The sequence below is a fragment of the Thermobia domestica genome, chromosome 9 (genome assembly GCF_964235325.1).
Source record: "Thermobia domestica chromosome 9, izTheDome1.hap1.1, whole genome shotgun sequence".
In the NCBI taxonomy this organism is placed as follows: domain Eukaryota; kingdom Metazoa; phylum Arthropoda; class Insecta; order Zygentoma; family Lepismatidae; genus Thermobia; species Thermobia domestica.
In genome coordinates this window covers 115,173,827-115,198,061 of record NC_137462.1, presented here as the reverse complement: position 1 = coordinate 115,198,061, position 24,235 = coordinate 115,173,827, and the positions used below count along the sequence as shown (strand labels likewise).

Sequence of the window (24,235 nt, the reverse complement as noted above, 5' to 3'; positions counted from 1 at the left end):
CCGTGAAGCGAAGAAGGTATCAAGGGATTTGAACTGGCGTTCTCTAAGGTGATTGTCCAAGGAATCGAATAGGTGATAATCGGACGGTGCAATGTCCGGCGGGCATGGCGGATGCAAGTCTTTCCTATCCAAGGCTTAAAATAGTGTCCCGGGTCACGTGGGGCATAGCGATGTCCTGTAACAGGAGAAACCCTTTGCGATTCAGAAGTGCTGACTCCTGAATTTTGTGTTTTTCTTGAACACGGCTCAACTGCTGACAGTACACAGTTGCATTGATGCTCGGTAGCAGTTCCCGATGCACGATACCGCGAACAGTCCATCAAATACACAGGAGCACTTTCTTATGGTGCAGTGTTGGTTTCGGCTGTTTTGGAACCGGTTTATGGGATGCTAGCCTATGATGACGGCGCCGTGGAGCTTCGTACAGGACCCACTTCTCATCACCCTGTTCAGAAATGGCTCCTTCCTCAGACGAGAGAGCAAAGAAACACAGGTGCCTGCTCGCGTTAGCTTCTGGCTCGGAGTCAAATCACGTGGGATCCACCGACCCAACTTGTAGTGCTTCCGAAGTTGATGGAATTGCTGTCGGATGGTTTCTATACTCAAACTAAATTGTCGTCTCAGTTCCTTACATGTCTGGTCACTGTTCGCCTCAATTGTTGCCTGAAGGTCTTCGTTTTTACGTGTGTTGGTCTTCCGACACGTGGTGCATCTTCGAGTATTTCGTCACCATCCTCAGACTTGTTAAACTACCGCTGCACTGTCCGCGTAGTCACGACACCCTCACCAAAGGCCTGACATATCTTACTTCCCTCTGCAGCGGCGTTTGACCCCAGTTTGAACTCGTACAACACACACGCCCTTCTGACGCTCTGTGGAGGTCCCATTTTCACTCTGTTCTTACGCAAGTTTACGGTGTAACTGAAATGCCACAACCAGATAGTATGCTGGATATAAACACACTAACAACTAACCTTCGTCTTATCTCCATTCACATTCAACTCACGGTGTGATGGATAATGAAACACAGACATCCACAAAAGCGACAGAACTTTCTTGGTCCCTTTATATTAAAGACTCTGCCACTGGCAATATCTTGCCCCCCTCCGCTCACCACACCTTAACTCCTTACTTTTCTTTTTCTGGGGTCATATGAAACAAATAGTCTATCTGACGCCTGTTCCATTAAAGGAAGATTTTGTTGACCGAATTGTTGCTGCAGCAAGGAGTATTCGGAAGGAGTGTTTCAATGCATACGCCGCGGCGCCGCTGTAACTTTTATGCAACCACTTCTTGAGGAAGTAAGCAACCACGCACGGTGCTTATTACCTCAGCTGCCATTTTTTTTATCTGCGTGTATGAATATTGACCTGCCACGTAGTTTTATTTCCAGACAGTGAAACGTCCTTTACATGCTCTTGTCCACTCAATTTTCGTCATAAAATGGCCGGGAATCCCTTACGTCCTTTGGGGAATCCCTTGCGCCGCCATTGCACAAATCTGAATACTGCAAATTTGGATAAAGCAGGTTAAGATCCTTTGACGATATCATGCCACATCATGTCTACGATCAGTAGTTTGTGTAACATTTAACTTTAAAGTTTGCTTTCCCACTTTCGGCAGCCTATAACACGTAAACGACGCGTTTTTCGCCCTATGTTTATTAGAACTTTTTTGTTTGTTTTCCTCTCAAGAATCGCCCGTCTGCTTTTGTACAACGAATTTAGCGCCATACCGTATATATATATTTTAAATTTCTTCGTCAGAGAAATAGATCTTCATGGGAGATAGCATGTCATCGCACAGACATAACGTGCAAACAATCTCTCAACAAATAAAGACTAACATTGAATGTATTGTATTTTACTTATTCAATTTTAAATCTTCAATAAAGTCACAGGTGTAATAGTTTATAAACGAACGCAAATATTTTATCTTTAATTCCGTATTTGTACTTACTGTCAGAATAAAGATTCTGAATTAATCTTATGCAGGTTTGAGACACCAAGGTTCAAATTAGGTTTTACGTAATAATGAACCACGTTTCCTTCGTTAGTCACTCTACGTCGTTGTCCATTCCCTCTCTCTGCAAAATTTTAACATCACATATATACTATTGAAGGTTCTTTTATATGTTTATGCTAACCTGAGATCAGACACTCACTGTTAACATCCTTTATCAAATGAGAATTAATTTCATTCACAGAGCTACTATGCAATGCATCAGCAAAATAGCTTTTACATTTTGTTAAATACTTTTTTTGTTTAACAAAACATAAAAGCTCTGTTTCACTGATACATTACCAAGCAGCAGTATTGGTGAGAGAACCTGTTGCTGCGATAATTTGTACATTGATAATACTAAAAGAATTGTTCTAATAAAATACTAGAACATTAAAGTGCCCGATCTCAGATTTATCTGAACATTCAAATGTCTCTCCACATGGTATAACAGTGATGCTAGAATTTTGCATGAAAGACAAGAAATTAGAAACAGGGTTTATTAATGCGAGCGAGAGAAAGGGAGAGAGAGAAAGAAAGAGAGGAACGGAGAGAAGGAGGGAGAGAGAGAGAGAGAGAGAAAGCTGTTTCAAAAACAACTGCTTAAAAGAGAGGAATAAGTTATGAGTCTGACGATATTTTACACGGTTCATTAAATAAATAAATAAATAAAATATTTCTTATATTTAAACCACATTCTTGCCCTTCAAGAAACTGGTTAAAACAGAGAAACTAATTATAAACTTAGTTTAGGTTTGAAGATAAAGAAAGCTGAAGAAAGACTATATCTCGAAGGTAAGAAGATAAATTATTTCTATAGATTCAAAATTCCAACGCAATTTTATTAAAATATGAGCACAATTTGCACATAAATATCTTTCAGCAATCTATATCATATGTTCGGAAATTTTAGTTGAGTTGAGTTGATTTTGAGTTTAACGTCCCTTTTCAGCAGCGAGGCTATATGAGACGTGGACCTACTGATTAACGTGGAATCCGAACCACATGAGCTCCCACCGGGAATCTAACCCGGGTCTCCCGCACCGAAGGGGCGTATGCTAACCACTTAGCTACGAAGGAGCTCTCGGTTGTCAATTGGACCGATAATGAGGTTAAGTAGCTTGCATACATGGTAGTTTCTTAAGTTTATTTTTTATTTATTTATTTTTTTTGTGTAAAATGGTGTAAAAGTGTCCCATGAGTATATTCAATTATGTAATTAAATAATCTTCAACAATTCAGATTGAACAATGAGCAACTGTAGATTCTTCTTTTTATGAAAAATGTATTTTTTAAGAAACTGAAAGAAGAAATTAAAATTTTACTGTAGGCCATGTTTAAATGGCAAGTTGAGACATGTTTTTCAGGTTGTTACTTTCAAGAACTGTAGTTCACATTTATTCCGTATCCTATTATTATTTTTTATGTTGTTGTTTTGTTTGTTTATAATAAATATCTGTTGTTATTATTAAAATATTGGAGTTGTCAATGTTACGAATTTTCTAAGAAGAAAAGACTAAAAGCTTTTTGAATGAATTTAAGTAAATTAAACTTGAGAGAGAAACATCATTTTCTGGATGCGCTTAGTGGTCTTTAATACAGTACCGGCGAAATCTCTAATATAGCTACTTTTGGGGATTATTTCCCCGGAGGTCGGGTCCGTGGTTTGCAGATGACTTATCTAGTTTTGCTGCAATAACGTATGCGATCACGCGCTTTTCCTTGCTGCTATGTCACATGTTTGTGGGCAGTTATTAAGCTCATGCAGCAGAGAATTGTGTTACATAGGAAATTTACGCAATCCTAATAGCAAACGAAGGTCTTACTGTTCATCTGGACTTCCTATATGAGGCGATTGTGAGGGGTGCTGGTTCATGTGGGAAGCATTTCAAAACAAGCCATCAGGAGATATTTAATGAAAGGGACTAGTTGATTTATCAAATCTTAAACTTAGGAACACAATTTAAAACTGATACATTCTATTTTCACTTTATTGATTGGAAAATTAAAGCATAAAACTTACTTCAGAACCCATGGTGACTTTAAGTTGGACAACTGCGCTAATGTTTCAACCATTACATATTTGGTAAAATCATATAACGCCTCCTCAGGAATGACGCTGGATACGCTAAAACTTTCTGAATTTGTTTCTGCTGTGTGAAATACATTCTGCAAAAATAAAATACGATGCCTCAAATTTACTAGAATAAATAATGTGTTCCGTAATAATCTTCACAATGATCGAAAAACTAGTTCAACACCAAGTTTAAAATTAAGTATAATTTCTCTACTTATATGGTATATAACATTGTAAATTTTCAATGTAAGAATCTACAGCTCTTACATGAATTTATTAAAAAACTCAATATTGAAAATAAACCTGAAGGACTTCTTTGTCTTTGTCATTTTCAGCTGGTGGTGGGAGTGGGGGAAAGGAAGAAAGAAAAAAGAGAAAGAAAGAAAAACAATATAATATCCAAAATTAAGTTGCTATAGCTGTATGACGATGCGCCATATGAAAAATAGGATATATGAAAAATATGATCTGATTATTATTAAGGGCTGAAAAATATTTCTTTAAAATGAGTTGTTAGATTTATAGTTCCTACAGAAGCCACACGAGTCAAAAGGTAACATGCTTAAATAAGACTGGCACTAATATAGAAGCCCTCAAACAACCAAGGAGTGAGGATAAGCTAGGATCATTATAGATGACTAAGACTATGTGGTGGTTCAAAAAACCTTTCAACAACACTTAGATGTGGGGAGTTAGGGTAGTATGGCATCCTTCGGCGAAGTATAGTGGTTTGAAATGAAATGAAATCTTTTAGTTTAACGTCCCTTGATTATGCCCTTTAGGCTAAGGAAGACAGATGATTAAGGCATGTGAATGATGATGGAATATTTGGTGGAATGAGAATATGGATAGAAACGGGAGTACCTCGGGAAAACCTACAGACACGATAATGTCCACCATAAAATTACTTGGCCGGGAATCGAATTAGGGACCCACGCACCAGAGGGAAGAACTTTACCACTGAGGCCCCTGCCCCCTGAGTATGGTGTTTTAAGGGACCAGTTCTCATAATGATGGTGTGGTCTTCGGTAAGTGATTTTGGAGTGGGTCGAAAGAAACCTTTTAATCCTGGGTGAGGTGGTGAGTCTCTTAACTTTCTGTCGGGAAAAGAAACAGAACTGGAACTAATGAGAGAAATCGAAACAGATGATTTTGTGAAAGATTTTTACCTTTCGTCACAACTGGATTGTTCGGCGATAGTGTTGATACGTAGTATCTCTGGTTCGATAGTGTTGATGAGGATTTATGTATATTATATATAATCATTCAAAATATTAACAGGGAAAAAAAATACAAATTTTTCCACAAAAATTACACCATTAAGAAAATTATTTAAAAATTCGTATAAAGAAAAAAAAGTCACTTCACAGTAAACACAAGCTCACCGAACAAAAGAGCAGACACATTTGATTGAATTCTGTCTAATGGTATACCTAATTTGACATCTTGATAAAATTGAATAATCAAAATAATTTGGTCTGATAAGGACCCCAAAAGAACCTTGCAAACGCGGAAATTGTCGTCCTGTACAACACCTACCAGTCCTCAAGCAACACAATGTAGTTCTTCTCATTTTAATGTATTATCATTAAATTAAAAATTATCTTCGCATCAGAAAATGGTCCCTAAACGCAGCAATCATCTACTTTTTACAATATTGCATAATTCCTAACTTGATAGCTTCCTGCGGCTCTCGATGTATGCATGGCCTGCCATCATTTGCATACAGGAAAAAATATTTTCTAACCAGTAACATGTAACACTTTTTAGTCATCTACAGTTCATTACAACTAAGGTTTCGTGAGTGTCTCTTAACAAAAATACATTGCTTTGCATGCAACAATTCTTGGCTAATTACAAAGTGGTTAAATTCATAATGTGTAATTTACGGCAGCGGTTCCTATCTGCAATTCATGCGACCAGTATCTGTCGATTTTAATATACACCACTGTCATAAGATAGCACTTTTTGAACTACTCTTAAAGTCAACAACTTTCTTCATTTCTTTTGGTAAAGCAAACGCAATAACCTTTATCTTATCGCTCAGTGACGCTTTCACAGGACATATTTTAACCTCGAAGGACAACACATGCATTGTATACCACCATTACTAATCAATTTACGAACTTCCCACCACACGACACTAATTACAGTATTTTATGTTAATAAAGCTTTCTGAAATAAGATCACTCACTTACAAAATTAGCATTCTTGCTGTTTCGATCGATGTTTTGAATGCAGTCCGATTTGTTGTAAAATTCATTATATATTACAATAGGAGGTGTCTAATTTGTCCGGTGAGCTTAATGAATATAATACTACGTTACCTCAACTTGTTCCTCTGTTGGATACGTCAAATGAAGAGCATCATTACCAATACCATAGCTATTTCCTTCACGCACAAGCACAAAAGTTCTCATAAATGAGATCAGAGGTGAAGATCTCGTTTCCTGCTCTTGCAACATACCACACACGGACACCGTCATGAAGTCCTTCTGTAAAGAAGTATTATTTATTTTATTAAGATTCTGGTTCAAACCCAAAATGATTTAGATCAAAACATACAAGGGCTTGAGCGATCCTAGACATAACTAAATGTGCCGTGGAATTAGTTTTTTTTATAATAATAATAATAATAATAATAATAATAATAATAATAATAATAATAATAATAATTTAGTCGTACTATTTTCTTCGAGAAACTGCAAAAGGCATAATTGAATTGGTAAGTGGAAGAACAGTACAACTCCAAAATAAGCCTTTATACTTAGCGTCAAAAATAATTGTTGAATGCTAAAAACAACGTATTCTTATAGATTGGTATAACAGTTCTTCAAGTTACTAGTTAACTTAAAAGTGAAACTAATGTGTAGTACAGCATAACATTTTTTTTAAAAATTGAAATATTAATGAACTGCCATTTTGGACTTGGACTGTTCTTCCACTCGCCGATTCAATTAAAACAAAACGATCAGGTAAAAATAATAAAGAAAATAAGAGGCTTTTTAATAGGTAACTTTGAGATGTTCACTCATCAAAGACAGTCGTCTACTCTTCCAATCACCAGTTGTGTCCTATGTTACGACCAGCAACCTTAACGATTACCCAACAGCGCACTTTCTACTGAAGAATACCTCTTTCCAGCGGTCCACTCCCATTAGGACGCTTTCCAGAATCCGAAAACTGTGCGCACAAGAAGAAAGGCAATGATTCAGAAATATATTAGGCTCGCATCGGATTCTTCATTGGAATGTCGATGAAAGGTACAGAATAAATCTCGGCTCTAGTTTCCAACCATCTGTAGAATGCATGGTTATGTGACTGAAAGCCTTGTCCTAATGCAATTCTACCCTGCTGATATCTTCTCTATACACTGCGAAGGTTTTATTTTTGAAAATAACCCTCTAAACGTGTTCCTAATAGTATGAAGCATTTATTTTCACATTACTGGCAAGGTGTCAGATCATGAGTTTTCCCTTGTAATAAAATTCTCCTACAACCATGTAACTGCGTGGTTAACTTTCGATGTACTGACGAACGAAACTGCTTACTACTTTTGCATCAACATTTCTGTACGTGATTGATCGATATTTTCCACAATCGATCAGATATACTCCCGCCTCATTTACTGTGACTTCAAAACTTTCACTTATCTCAAGCCAGGTAACGCCCACACAAATTTCTGCATTTGATATTCCATTGCATGACATGGCTGGCTTTCAATTAATTAACATTCACGTTATGGACCACATTGGGACGTAACCTCTTGTGAATGATATGAGATGGTTTGATTGGGGCACATAGAATAAAATGGCCATAGCACGCTTTGTCGGTGGATTATCCGACGCCGTCAATGTCTTATTTCTACACAATACAGATGATACGCAGCCCGAGGGCAGTCGCGCTGCATATTGTAGCACTATGGCATTGTCCTACAGCAACTTCTTTTTCGTAGTACTGTTTAACTTTGTGGAACAACTAGCGTGCATCGAAAAGGTTACAATAGAACTGATTTAATTTCGACACTTCATTCTTCGCACAAAACGGCTATTTTTCCCACTAGACACGTTACACACTATTGCCAAAGGAATGCAACTTTCATCAGGGTGGTGACGAACTTGGAAATTACAGGGAATTTGAGAACCAGAGAAAAGTCAGGGAACGTAGATTTGCGAAGAATGAGATTTTAAAAACACCTACAACGGAAAAATTTTAAGACGATTTCAGATGTGGTTGGGTGTTTGTTTTTTAATTGACACCTTCAAATTCATCTGTTTTCTCCAAACTGGAAACATCTGTGTTTTCCAGTAACGATGTCTAACAAAACTTACGTTCTGCAGCTACGTACATTACTGTTTGCTTTTCGTTTGCGCAGTGGAATATCACACTGGTGAACAATCCACAAAATGCAGTTGGATCAACAACGCAATGGTAAATTCATTTTCGACGTACACTCTTTTTTCGTCCCAACTAATTTTTATTTTATCGGAGTTTCTTTCTCAGCATTAAGTAAAGGTAGCTTAAAACACAAATGAAAAGGTTTTGAAATACGGTTCATTGTATTCGAGCTTCCGTATTTTCATTGTATTCGCAAAGAGGTTTATTTCGAAGGTGCTTATAAGATTACGAAAATTGCTGATAAAGTTGCAGATCACTGTGTGCACTGAGTCAATACCAGTGAACAGTGGAACTAATTTTCTCTGACTCTTGGTCCTTAAATATGGGATACATCTACAGATATCAAACTGTACTTTCTACTTTGTGCTTAATGCAATATTTATTAACTGTATACATTCATAGGTACGTACATATTTAATCATTCCCCATCAATAGCTCTACATTTGTAATGATTTATTAAAGATGATGATCCTTGCAAGTTAAACAAATATCGTTTATTCGCATTTTAAAATTATTCTAACATTAAAAATCATGCACCAGTTTCCGAAAAATATTCACGCTACTTGAGTTCAAATGAACTTGCATCCTCTGTCTAATCATTCTTTGAGTCAAAGCTTTGTATGCTTTTCAATGCCAATACGAAATATTGTTTTATGAAACAAGATTCTTTCAGACAAGACGCGTCAAAAAATATTTTGTAACTGGAATGCAGGTTTTGAGATGGGAACATTAAAACAGTTCTGGGGACTGAAGCGCGTGCCGCCATGGGATCACAGCTTATAGCAACCCTCTCCAAAAAGACGTAACAAAAACGAGGTTTCTTGATTTACCATTCGCAGTGAAATGGAGGAAAAGAAAACGATACGGTTAGAATTTGAGATTCAAACTACTGTAAAATAATATTTGTTTCCAGTGTACTGTGAAAGTACCGACTTTTCATGATGTGCAATTCTAGTTTTAATGTTGACATATCTTTACTGTGGGGAGAAAAGTAAATTGGATTTACATCATATTCATACTGTTTTATATTTTTTGACAAATATCCTTGGGTTTTGTAACTAGAGAAGCAGATTCTTTTCTTGCTGACGGTTCATTATCATGTGTTACGTTGAATGAAGGAAATTAATCTAAAGGATCAATCATGTTTCAGATGTTAATGTGGGTTTAAAATATTATCGCATGTTGGCACTAACTTAAACATAAATTTGGTGGCGTAGGCGGAAGAGCGTTCACTTCTGGTGTCGAAGTTCCTGCGTTCAATTTGTGGGTGTGCAATATGAGTTTTGTGTAAATAAACAGCGGTTGGGCGGGTTTCCTCCCCTATTCGCATTTATTTCGTTCTCAAATCATTAATTCAGTAATTACCATCTCGTTTGTGGAACGTTAACTAATGATTTAATGTGAAGTATAAATGTTAGGCAACGAGCTTTCGTTTGTTAATAACGACGAGGCGCCTTCAGAACAATGAGGCACCTTCGAGGATTGTGAAACTACAAATCTGCAATGATTGACTTCTTTCATCCGTGTAAATAATGTTCTGGGACGCGATATTATTTTTCTCAGGAATACGTTGTTCTCTATTCGTTTTCTGGTGTGGGAACTTAGTTTAATTTTGCAGTAGTATTCGTTGCTAATATATATATATATATATATATATATATATATATATATATATATATATATATATATATATATATATATATATATATATATATATATATATATAATCATATATATATATATATATATAATCACTCAATATTAATAATAATAATCTAATATATAAAATTGAAAGTCACTATGTTTGTGACTTCGTACCTTTTGAATTTGACCGTCTTTGATAAAATTTTCAACACTAATGCAGTTCGCGTCTAGGATGGTTTTTATCTTTTTACTTTGACGGTAGAACTTAGGAGAGGGAGAGATAAATAAAACTTAATAACTCTCGAACCACTTGACCGATCAAATTTTCAACATAGATGAGGTTGGCGCCTGGGATGGTACGTAGAGAATTATATATATATATATATATATAAAATGAAAGTGACTATCTTTGTAACTTAATAACTCTTGAATCACCAGACCGATCTCGATCAAATTTTCAAATAGATGAGGTTCGCTTTTTTAAATACCGGAAATGAGGGTTTTTATCATTTCACTTTGACAGTGCAACTTAGGAAATGGGGAGGGAGGGATATTTAAAAATGATCGAAAATGACCGATATTAGTGTCCAATCCATAGTTTTCGGGGTCGCTGAGATGAACAGTGACACTTCCGATTCCGTTTAAATCTAAATTCAGCCTCCATTGCCCTTTACGTCCAAAATGAAACGTATTCTCCCCGGATGAAGAACGGGTATTCTGGTAATAATAATAATAATAATAATAATAATAATAATAATAATAATAATAATAATAATAATAATAATAATAATAATAATAATAATAATAATAAAGTTAAAGTAGAAGATTTTATAAGTAGACAACAATAATAACAAAAAGAGGAAGAAAGAGTTAAACGAAACTATTACGAACTAATCGAAGTGCAATTCATCAAGGAAGCTTTTTAAATTGAAGTATAACATTAATGAGAAAGAAAACTATTTATAAAATATTTTTAAACACATCTTCGTTCTTGTTAATACTTATATCCACCTGCGTAATTCTACTTAAGTTATACAGAGAATTAACAGTACATCAAACTCAAAAATGAGTTCTATTTAATAAATATTTTATTAATCATAAGAATCCGTCATGCAATTGCAATATTATTGGTGGTTTCTTCTGCTGCATTCTGATTTTTATACCTACTTCAAAATGGTATATTTTCACGATCATCAAGCCATCATTTGAAGTTGACAGTCCAACTACAAGTAACTACATGCATTCACAAACTACTTAGCAATTTTGTTGCAATTTAACTAAACAACACTGTTGTATATTTATTAAATAAATTCTTTACTTACCGTGCAGTACAAAAGATCAATTGAAAAATTCGTTCTGTCGTGCTGCGTCTTAGGTAATTGACGTAAAATATTAACAATCTTTATGTTTCCTTTACGAAGTAAATTAGACGTATTCGTTTTCTTCAGTAAGTTCCTATTCAGAACATTGTATACAGGAAGCCTATAACAACAAATATTTATATACTAATGGAGTTAGAGTTTAGACTTACAACATTTAGCATCTGCTTGTAATTTGCTATATCGTATATTTGGAATCACTATATATACATTTTATATAAATCTGTGCAATGTAAATTTCTACAATTAACATCTAAAGACAATATATAGTTATGTAATGTATTGCTTCAGTACTCCAAACCACATTTTAAAAAGGAAACTAAATTATTTAAATCTAATTGTTCAAGTCTGTCCTAAGAATGAGCCGATCTACAATATTTTATGTGAAGATCAACAGTAGATTGATTAACGTAATGGCATATTTTGAAAGGATTTCAGTATAAAAAGAAATAAATGCGAGGTAAAGTCTTGGACTAAATTACAACTTACCCAGGAGAGCAGTCTGATGTTAACGAAAACATAGCATCCTCCATGTACAAGTCTAACAGCATTTTCCTGTACTTGGAATCATATATTGTAAAGTAATGATCTACAAACATTTCCACAAAGATTTTCACTTTGATATTATCAGTTCCAAAGAAGTTCTTTCGTGACATAGGAACAACAACATCGCTTTTGCTTACTTTGGCCGTGCTAGACATTTCTGCTTTCCTTTTATCGTTTATATTACTATTAGTTACTTTTTGCTGTGAAACTGAATCTATTTCTACACATTCTTTGGCCTCAATGCCCTCCATTTGGATGGTAATCTCTTCAGTCTCTTTTGCCGGAATTAGTGATAGCTCTTCAATTTCATTATCAGAACAAAGTGCAATAATTTCTTCAGGTTTCGAAACCGAGCAAATTGTTCTTAGTTTCTCTACAGAACTGACTGTCGTTTCATTGTTTTGCACTTTATTACATTTTTCTGTCCTTTGTAATGAAGTCATTTCAACAGAAGAACTAGAATGTTCCTCTGTAGGATTAACTAAAGTAATACTGGGTTGTGCAGTCGGTAAGATATAGTTTTCTACTACATTAACTGTGCTATTCGTACCATCCGATTCGTTTCTATGATCTATGGTTCTTGCTTCTTGTGAAGTTGAACAAATTTTTGAAGTTTCTTCGATATTCATGTCCTCCACTACCGCGCTTGTAACTTCGCTACTTCCATGTGATATGTTCGATGATTCTTTGTCTCTAGTATCAGAACCAACTAAAACAGTTTCTTCAGATTTCAACTGCGTTTCAGGTTTCTCTGTTACATCGATTTGGCTTTCCGTATTACACTCTTTCACTATATGTAACAAAGATATTTCACGTGTGAGATCAACCAAAGGAACACTGGGCTTGGGTTTTTCGTTGAATTTATTGTAATGCTCCAATACCACTATATCTTCTTTTTCATTCGTATTTTTGGAGTTTTCAGTGTTTAAATCAGTGTGAGTATCATCTGAGGAGCACTGGGAACCCAGAATGATTTTCAACAGCCGTTTCTTCTTCCTCTCTGCGACTATGTTCTTTTTCTCGTTTTCGGTACTAGCCTCTGTTTTTATGCGTCCTGTTTTCATAGATACATCAGCGGAATCCTTGTGGAGAAAAGGAAAAAGAAAAAGCGTTAGTGTCACGTATAGAATTGATAGAAAACGTCACACACGCACTCCGACACATTATTAAACCACTCTATTTACACAATATTCAATATAAACTAATTATTTGCTGAGCAAAACTATATTTTCATTAAAATTCAACATGTGTTATAGTTTCGCCAACTAACTCTTTGGCTTCATCAGGCACTATGTGATACAGAATAACTGTACAATCACATAGTGTTTGATGAAGCCAAAAAGTTAGTTGGCGAAACTGTAACACGTGTTGAATTTTAATGAAAATATATAGTTTTGCTCAGCAAATAATTAGTTTATATTTAATTATAACAAAGCAAAGCTTCTATTTATGGGAAATATCACAATATTCAATAAAACTTAATGTATGTTGCTTAATTGTATATAATTTTACTTGACTGACTTGAGTGAGAGTTTAATGAATAAACGAATAATGAGGCTACTATCTCCGTCACGACCGAAGCCTGTGTTCAAACCATTTAGACAAATCGGATTCCCAAGGAAAAATATTTCAGCGACAGAAACAAAATCACAAACTATATTTTTAATGAATAAAATGAAAACATTAAAAACCTACTCTTAAAGTAAACACAAAGTTGAAATTGTAATAAGGAATAGATAGTGATAAATAAATTTAAAATAAAATAACAATTAAAACAATACAGAAACACTACTAGATAAAATTTACAAGAAATAAAATCCTCAAAGAATGAATCAAACCAAATGTATCTAGACTAAACGAAGCCTGGAACTCACGAAAAACGCTTTCCAACTGAAAAATAGGTTTCAAAAAGTCTGCAAATAAGACATAGTACGTCCTCTGAAGATGTAACATTTGCCGAAATTGTAGTTGTTAATGAGCATAAATAATAAAGTTATGGCGTAATAAAGATTTGAGGGAAAATAAATTTAGACGTTAACATTTTAAGATAAATTTAAATATCTTCAAATGTAAGTCAGCAATTCGACGTAATAAAAGGCTGTCTTCATATTCGTTATATTCGAGTCATAGATACAGTGTTGTCAACTCAGTATGAACTCTATTATTTTTAAATTGTACCACGTCAAGTTATTTTGTATAAAGAATGACTGAATAAAAGTGAGATAGTAAGGGTAGTAAGCACCTTAGACTTCAGTATGAAAGTTTAGTAAGCTAACATTTGATCAAGGCAGGCAGTGCTAGAGAAAACTCATGTGAGTGATTTTCCCGTCACTTCCTCTTTCTGGATTTATTTTTTATGATTATTTTGTTTAATTTACTTTGATGTTTTTTATATGTCTGAAATATTTTAGTAAGAGAAAATTGTTTGTTGTGGTTTAACTTTCCTTTTTTAGCACCGAAGCTATGTGAAACCTGGACCTATAGTTTAAGGTGAAATCCGAAACATAATGTTTTCCAATTTCAAGACTTTCCCAACGAGAAAACAGAAGTGTTGTATTAGTTTCGAAACTACTCCGTTCAGATTATACTTTACAAAATTACTGAATAATAAATTTATATTCTGATAACACTGTCTGTTTAGTCAGCCAACATATAATACTTCTTGCACTTGAGATTAGGACTCCTCTTTGGGACTACTTTCACAACCATTAATTCTTCTAATGTAGTGCAAATGCAATCATTTTACAATTTATAGATCAAGACTGCAGTAATAAGTTTTATCTTAAAATCTGCAACACTGCTATGTGTTAAGACATTTTTATTCACCGTTATTCGTCAACCTGTATATGTAATAACTTGACATAGTGCAATTTGAAAATAATAGTGCATACATGAATTGGCAACACTGCTTTACGTATGGAACTGATTATAATATGTATGGATAACCTTATATTAGGTAGAGCATTCATAAAAGTCTTATCGATTGTTTACTTAGATTTCAATTTAGCATAAAATTTTACATTCCTCTGATATTTATTTTGCCATCTACAACTTTGGGAAATAAATATTTAATTTAATGTCCCACAATTATGCCCTTCAGACTACAGGGGATGGGCGATTAGTGAAAGTGAATGACTATAAAATAATTGGTAAAATGTAAATGTGATTGAAAAAGGAAAAGCACGAGAGAACTCACGGACACAATGTTGGTAACTACGAACTCACATGGCTCTAGTCATGGGGTTACGTGGGAACTCGAAGGGCACAAACGATATTTACGTTAACAAGTTAAACAAAATAAAACTAAATAACGTAAAACAAATAAGTAGTATAATAAATTGTGTTACATATATATCAATTATATATATAAAACTACCTTCGATTAGCTGGGGATTTCGCCCCCAGAGACCCACATTTGCTCGGCCTACGGCCTCACACCTCTTATTTCAGCTTTTGAAATGTCTAAATACCAATATCTAACCTTAAGGGATTTCGAGATGTAGGGCTCTTATTTTACCAACTGCAACCATCCACTCTTATTTTATTTCCGCTTTTTCTCCTTCCCTTGCAGGGAAACATTTAAAAAGGTCTATGACTATTTTAAATAAAAAGTCTAAACACAAAATTTCATCCCTAACCTTATAGGGTTTCGAGATATTATCATTTTGTTATAACAATTGTAACCCACATTTTTAATTTTCTTCTAGGGGAAACAAAAAACGGTGAAATACGTGTTTAATTATTTAAAATGGAAAGTCTATACGCCAAATATAATGTCTCGATCCTTCAGAGGTTCAGAATTTTTGTACATTTTAAACTGGCACCCATCCCCCCCCCCCCCAATTTATCTGCTGAATTTCCAAAAATACTTCCTGAGTAGTACCTTACGTCACAAATCCTATACACTGTCAAAATTTTAATATTCAGCTTAAGTGATTTGGTCTGGGCGCTGACCAGTCACTCACTTACTCAGGACGAATTCTTTTATATAAGAAATATGATGTCCATATCTCTGAAGTGTAGACATGAAATTTGGTGTATGGACTTCCCACTTAAAATAATTAGACACGTATTTCACAGTTTTTTTATATTTCCAAAAGAAGGGAAGAAAAACACCTCCCATTCCCTTTGTCGGCCCCATCGAATTTCCAAAAATCCTTCCTTAGTGGTACCTTGCATCACAAATCCTATGCATTGTCAAAATTTCAAGTTTCTTGCTTAAGGGGTTTGGCCTAGGCATTGACTAGTCAGTCAGACTACTTCTTTCATATAGATATTTAAAAATTCGTGTACTTATTTATAAACAATACACAATAGCAGACTCAATTTGGGAAAAATAAATAAATTTATTTTTAAAAGAAAAGCTACGTGTGTAAAAGGATAAACTCAAGGTACAACTGCAACTTTACCTTGTATATATTTTTTATACTAAATTAAAATTATCACAGAAAACACACACATTAATCGGAAAATTCAGGAAGCAACTAAGCACCAAGAATGTTAATATATAAAAGACGGTTTGATGTTTCTGAAACTGTCCCTTTATTTTCAATTATTAAGATATGCTCAGTAGTCTATTGGAGTCTCTAATTCCTAATGACAGTTGGGACCATGAGCATTACAGATAAAGGTATAAACCACTAAACTGGTAGGAAGCCCTATTAGGAGACAGGAGAAATTGCGGAAAGTGAGAAGTTTGAGAAAGTAAGAGGTTACAAGGTTGATAATGAAGGGCTATAGATGTTGTTAGTATTTGAACTTTGAATAAGTTACTGTCTGATTTTGTTCAAAAGAGAGCTTCTTCCACTTCTCACAAAGTAGCTCAATATCATGAATTTTATTTGGAACCTGTTGTATTTGTGCTTGTAACCTGCTTTCTTAAACGACTATCATCAGCTCATCCCGTAAGTAATATAGTGACAGCTGAAATGACGCCATCTGACGAGTGAACAGTGAAGGAGATGGCATTATCATATAGGGCACTTCATTGTGCAGCAGTATGTAATACGAGAACGGTCTATTCCACGTTTTGGATCTGTGGCTTGTGTCTGATCATGGCAGTATTGAAGGACCACATACGGTAATGTCATGCTGTATGAATTTCACCAGGGACATTTAGATAGCAGGGGCACCAAACATCAATGCCGCATATAGATAGTGTGCTGTGGATATGAGCAAGTCCCAGAAGTCATTTCAACGGTTTCGGTCTGGGGATACCAGCCCTACCTGTAACCCATAGGAAGGGAGACTTATGCAGCCGGACAACGATGCCCTGTGAGCAGCGGTCGAAACAAATCCAAAACAAACTTTTGAAGATCTGATCAGCGAACTCCACGTCACCCATTCGATCGTTCATTGTCATCTGCAAGATCTTGGGTAAGTGTCGGAACTTGGTAAGTTGGTAATCCATGCATTAATGCCTCAACAGAGGCAGCAGCGAGTGGAAATCTGCAGTTTTTTGCTTACCCATTACAGGCGTTGCATTTCTGAACAGAATGGTGACAGTGAATGAAAGGTGTGCAGTCCTCTAACATAACATTCCATGCAAATGTCAATGATTACATATAGAAGGGAGCCGTAGGAACTTTGCCAAAACAGGATCTCCACCCTGCAAAATGATGTGGAGTATTTAGTGAGATATCTGTATATCTGTAGAATAATCTATTTTGAGCTCTTGCCACGTATCAGACAATTAATGCAATGTCTGCTTTCAGCAGCTTTAACGTCTACAGATTGTATTGTTGGAGAAATATCCACTCTGTTCATCACAAGAGTGTGCTCATCCACGGTGATAACGCGCGTCCACATATGGCAAGAAGGACCTTTGCTAAGATCGAGGAATGTGGCTGAGAGAAAATTCCCTATTCGGCGCTTTCACCAGATCTTGCTCCAACAGACTACTGCACTTTTCACATCCTGCGAGATTACCTTTCCAGGCAAACATTACAAGACGAGGATGACGTGCGATGAACAGCGACTCCCTTCTTTGCCTCCAAAATCGGTGATTTATTTCAGCGATGTATTCAACAATGGTTGACAGGTGGCAGAGTGCTATGGAGTCCGACGTATTTTCCTGACTATCGGTAATTTTCCAGGTAAACTGTAGTTCTTTTCCTCACAGTGCAAAAATACGACATTACTTATGGGACGAGATAATAATAATAATAATAATAATAATAATAATAATAATAATAATAATAATAATAATAATAATAATAATAATAATAATAATAATAATAATAATAATAATAATAATAATAAATGTTTACCAATTTCTCCAGGTTCGGTAAATAAGTCTTCACTATGCTGAAAAAAAAGAATTCTTACTTAGAATTTAGAAAAGAACATTGCATCATATACTACACGTATTGTTATAAGATAATTCTTAATTACAGAATGAGATAATTGAATGATCTTGCAAATAAACTGCTTACCATTAAAACTGCAACACTCAGAAGGAGTTATCGGAAGAGCACAAAATTCGCACAATGGGTAGGGAATGGTTGTAGAAGGAAATCATTAGGTAGCCAAGACTGTTGTGCATCACGTACACTGTCACGTCATCTGGGAAGAGGTACCTCAAGCAGGCCAGAAAGGCGCAGAAGAGCGCTGAATCTGCGTGGTCGTGAGAGTAGTGTGTCAAACGCAGTCAGCAGTGCCTCATCGTCGAATACGGCAGTGCTTCCAGCAGGTTTCGCAGTTCGATCGGAGCCGAATTGTTGCATACCGTGATTGTGGTTTAACATTTCGAGAGATCGTGCCAGAGTAGGACGGAATGCATCTATCGTGGCATGTGTGTGGAACCAGTGGGTACAGAAAGGCATAGTAGAGCGACTAAGAGGTTCCCAACGACCGCGAGGACATTCTTGGTCGCATGGCCCTAACAGACCGTACGGCCACATCAAGACGGCTGTCGCAGGAACTACGGTCAATTTTACGACGTCCAGTGTCCCCACGAACCGTGCTTCGTAGTTTGGCACAGCGTTTTTTAATCGCCGTCCATTGTTCCGCATTCCTCTCCAGGTACAACATAGGGGTGCGCGCCAGACATGGTGCGAATACGATCGTACATGGATTGAGGAATGGAATGCCATACTCTTCTCCGATGAATCCCGCTTCTGTCTACATCATCACGATGGACGTTTACGTGTCAGGCGGCACTGTGGCATTACGTTTCATGACATATGCATCGTGCATCGTCACACAGGCCCTTCACTGGGCACCATGGTAGGGGGTGCGTCGCCTTAGGTGTTCGTTCGCGTCTCGTATGCATTCCAGGGATATTGGACAGCCAACGATACATCACAGATGTGCCCACCGCTGTTACAGTTTCATTAATCCATGGACTGCATAACGTCACTTTTGTTTTGAATAGGATAACGCGTAATCATATGTTGGAAGGAATGTCCTCGCATTACTAGAGGCTAACCTCGTGCCCATGCTTCCATGGCCCGCACGCTCACCTGATCATTTTCGCCGATTGAGCATGTCAGGTCCATGGTGGGTCACCGGCTGGCTCAACACAGGTTTCCTCCACCTAATATTGAGACGTTTTGGCGCGAGTGGAATCCGCTTGGGCCGCCACACCTCAAGCAAACATCGTTGGGCTCATTCTCTCCATTCTTCGTCGTATTGCTGCAGTTCTGACCATCCGTGGAGGTTCGACACGATACTAGCTCCTGAAGGTTCTGCAATCCTGTTATGCATGTCACATGTCACATCACTGATTGTAAGTGTAATCATTTTCTTCTCATTACTACTTATCTGTTTCCCAAGTTTCGCATTTCTACCTCATCTCCTTCTGGGTGTTGCAATTTTAATGGCGAGCAATGTAGCTTTAGGATTAAATCCAAGGTTAGATATTCTGATTCTTTTACCATCTCATCAAATGAAAGTTAAAATGACATATTGTCAAAATTATGCACATTATTTTCTTCCTTTACTAACAAGATATAATAAGATAATTTGAAGCAATTTTTTTCTTAAAACTGAATCTGTACAGTTCAAACGAATACAGAAAGACAAATCGACTGACCGTGCTTATATTATACATTTGCTTCTTTCTCTATATATATACAGGTTGTTAATAAACTAGGCCGACAAACCGTAAGAGGTGATTCTTTATATCAAAATAAGGAAATAAGTTTATATTAACATATAGGAAAAGTGCATAGTTTTGGAGCTATGACTGTCCAAAACCGTGGGAAAATACACTCCAACATGTGTTTTATCGAACACGAGGTAACGTAAAGCTAGCGGTCCATAACTACGCCGTCCAAAAGGGCGTTTTTCATCGATGTGCACTAGGTACGCAAGGAATTCCCCGAAAGTCATGAGAGATATCCAGAAGTGCTTAGGCGTAAAAATGGGTTCAAAGTAGGCAAAAAGGAAGCCCTGACTACACTAAACACGAAACGCGTTGCTGGGAAATTGATCCTAACTAGAGGCGAAATGGGGGATATTTTGAGCGAACTGTGCATGGTTGAATAATAAAAAAGGGCGGGTGGGGTGGGGGTACAATTTAATGATCCGTCTAAGGATTTCTGTGGTTACGCTTAGTCATATCAGACGCACTACCTGGAAGGACAAATATGAAAAATACCATAGTAACATAATACATAGTACATACAAGTACACTCAACCTATACTGAAAACAATCCCTTTTTGCAACTCCCGTTTGAAGTATAAATTTATGAGACTATTACCGGGAAAGAAAACAGCAATGGAGAGTAAATTGAGTACACGCTGTTTACGAGTGCATTCGTGTGGTATACACTGAGTGAATGGTATCGTTCGTCAGTTTTTAATCAAGAAGTCCTGGGTTGGATTCACAGATGGGCGAGTAGATCGGAGAGAATGGCAAGCCATAGCTGATATTCTGATAGTAATATGTGAGATTTCTAGCTTAACGTTCCACGATTATACCCCAAGGTTAAGGGAGACGGTGATTATAGTAATGTACGAAATGAGGGAATGAAGAAAGTGGTAGGAAGGGAAACACCTGAGAAAATCTACCCACCCGGTGTTTGTACATCGGGAAGCCAACATGATCTGAGCTGAGGTTGAACCACGCACCAGAGTGAAACCACTACCACTGAATTTCTGTAGACTTCTTTACACGAAGTGGTCTCAGTACTGAGAAAGGGCGTAAAACCATACGAAAATAGAAACAATCAGTGGTAGTTTCTTTCCTCGCCATAATGGCTATACTCAATGTGACTGTCATGAAACACATACAAATGAATGAAAGTAAATGTCAAACTCACGTAACTGACATACATTATGTATTGAGTGTTGTCATATCGTGTAGCAGCCATGTGCTTGAATATACCATAACCACATACAGTATTCAAGACAGTCGAACCCGAAACCTCTACACTAAGAAGCAATGAATGATACCAATCACCCACTACCTATTACGTGAGTGCATCCGTAAACAGGATATACTCAATTTACTTGTAAATTTCTTTTCTTTTTTCTTGTGGTAGTCTTATAAATTTATATTTCTAACAGGAGGGGATTGTTTCAAGGATAAGTTGATTGTACTTAGTGTTCTGAGACATATCTGTGTGCTTTTGCATGGTACTGCAAGCGATGGTATTAGTCCTGTCTGACTCGCACCTGACTTGTCGTATTTCCTATTATTACCTTCAACGTAACCTACATGTACAATAGGACCTCCTTGTTGGTTATCGAATTCATTAGATGTCTTTCCAGGTGTAGCCAATCTGGTAACTCAACGTAACCACGTACATCCTCAGTCAGATCGGTAATTTGTCCGGAACTATGTGTTGTTAGGCAACCACGCATAGTTCGTTTAACATACGTATTTCTAACATTTTGTCTCTAGTTAGGATATCGACTTCCCGACAATGCACTCCCTGTTTATTGCTGCCGGTACTTCCTTTTTTGCCTACTTTGGATCCATATTTACATTTGAGCATTTCTGGGGATCTGTTATGACCTCTGGAAAAGCATATGCTGCAGAAACATCACGTATACTGGTCTAGTTAAGCGAACAGAAAGGAAATAAGGGCCCATTAAGTGGTCGTCAACGATGCCTGCCCACATGTTTACTGCAAATGTTAGTTAATGGCTCTTGATAATTGCCGCGTTTTCACCGGCCCACACGTAACTATTCAACACGCCGTCTCTAGTAAAACTGTCTTCTTCGGTATATAGTACCGAAATTGAGGATAGGCCACTCAGCGCTGCACTAGCCATGTCTAAAATACGACACCAGAGTCGACGTCAGCTTGACTCAGATTGTATACTCTTTGTGAACAGTACGGATGCAACTGCTGTTTCTACACAGTACTGTGTGTCAAACTCATTTTATGTCTTATGGTCCTCGTGTTTGTCGAAGGCTGTTCCTCCACATGATAACGCTCTGCTTCTTCGAAGGAGGGAGTTCTGGTGATTCGTTGTCCTCTTGGTCGTGAATTTGTGGTCGCAAGTGTCCCGTGTGCCCCCAGAAGCACAAACGTGGAATGCTTTACATGTCTCCTTTGTGCTAGCTGCTTCATGATCGTATCAATTTCCCATTCCGTAAGTATGGCACTCCATATCTTCAAGCTCGTCAACCACGAATTCCATTGCACTGATAAAGTACTTACTGTCACACAAACAACACACGAAGTACTTGCAGTACACCAGTTTGTCAGCACTAACCAGATAACTGCCAACAAGCCTTCGCAACTCATGAAACGAAACACCTCACAGGCAAGTGATAGGTGATACGGTAGAGAAGTGACCCCTACGAATAACTCTTTCTATCGTTAGTTTCGATAGACATTCCATTCACTGACCATTTCCTGGTACTCCGTATGTTTGTCTTGTTTCAAACAGAAAACGTGTTCACTGCTGTGGAATGGGGCTGTTGTACACATTTTTGGCTTAGAACTTTATGAGACGAGAAATCGTGTCGAAATTATAAAGAAATTTGACAGGTGACGTAATACTTCCTACAACATCTACAAAACGAGGTGAGAATGCCGTACTTTTGATCTCGTGTGGAAACCTAAAGGTCTCATCCGTGTTTCCTTTGATCGGAGCACACTCAAACATTTTATTTTGAGTTACTGTCTATTCCCGTCACTTTTCGGCGGGTCATATTCGGACTTGCAACAGTTCAGGCTACTGGCCTGTAACGTAGATTTTCTTCCGGATTCTGAGCTCCAGAGCCGAGTATAGATGTTCAATCATGTTGAGATTTAGGGATTAGAAGGACTGCGGAAGGTGCTGTAGTTTATCCCGATAAACCTGAAACCACGCCTTACAGCTCCAACACTGAGAATTGGCGTATTCTTATCTCGGAGTATTGAGTCATTCAAGCAATCCTACAATTACAGAACCCACGGGCACACTAGAAATTGAGATCCATAGCCTCATAGAGCTGCTCCCATGTTTCACAGTAGGGAGAAGACAATTCGGAGCATGAACTCCTTTGGGCACCCGGTATGCATAAACGAACAGACTTGTTGTAAATAAGGTGAAAGAGGATTCGTCGGATTATTGAAGCGTTGTTGATGGTGATTGGTTGTTTGCACATTCACAACCCGACCGCGGATGCTCAAGTTATTGAACTCATTTCGTCTATGATCATCGCAATAAGCTGTTCAGGTGCTGACTTGAGTCCGTAGCTACTTTTACCACATTCGCTGCAAGGTCCTTTAATGATAATCCTCTGCAATGTTCGGCGATCCCAATCATTGAGACTTCTCTCTTTCGCCCACTATTACTCTTCGCAGATATTGTTTTGTCGTAAGTTCTGTGTGCCATTATTAACTTAGACATTGTTTCTCGAGACAAACCTAACACAGTGGCCATTTTAGATACACTTGCACCAACTATGCACGCACCTACAATTGGGCCTCTTTGAAATTCAGATAAGTCTCCTGATTTGCATTATCCCCTTCTGACCACTTTAACAGACACTTCCGTTCTATACCGCATGATGTACTTCAAAAATAACCTAAAATACACTAATAATGGCCAGATATTGTACACGCATTCCCCCTCACTCACCTAACGTGTTACGAACTACAGGTGTTTCCAATATTTTGAGAAGCATCTGTAGATTAGGCATTTAATTCGCAGGAGGCGCTGAACTCAGTTTGCAATGCACATAGAGCTTTCAAATAAATTTACAACATATCAAATCGCATGTACAGAATTGGATTATAATATT

The 24,235-nt window shown here is 37.0% G+C and overlaps 1 protein-coding gene across 5 annotated transcripts in view; it reads right to left on the bottom strand.

Moving 5' to 3' along the window:
- LOC145694949 (uncharacterized) overlaps nucleotides 1-24,235 on the bottom strand; it is a 210,110-nt gene that overhangs the window by 11,798 nt on the left and 174,077 nt on the right. For all 5 annotated transcript variants that reach the window (XM_081771742.1, XM_081771743.1, XM_081771745.1 and 2 more), the window contains 5 exons: nucleotides 18,315-18,351; nucleotides 11,989-13,127; nucleotides 11,443-11,602; nucleotides 6,406-6,573; nucleotides 4,025-4,170 (listed from right to left, as the gene is read on the bottom strand). In XM_081771742.1, coding sequence (XP_081627868.1) covers nucleotides 4,025-4,170; nucleotides 6,406-6,573; nucleotides 11,443-11,602; nucleotides 11,989-13,127; nucleotides 18,315-18,351 — 1,650 coding nt within the window. The remainder of the gene's footprint in view (nucleotides 1-4,024; nucleotides 4,171-6,405; nucleotides 6,574-11,442; nucleotides 11,603-11,988; nucleotides 13,128-18,314; nucleotides 18,352-24,235) is intronic.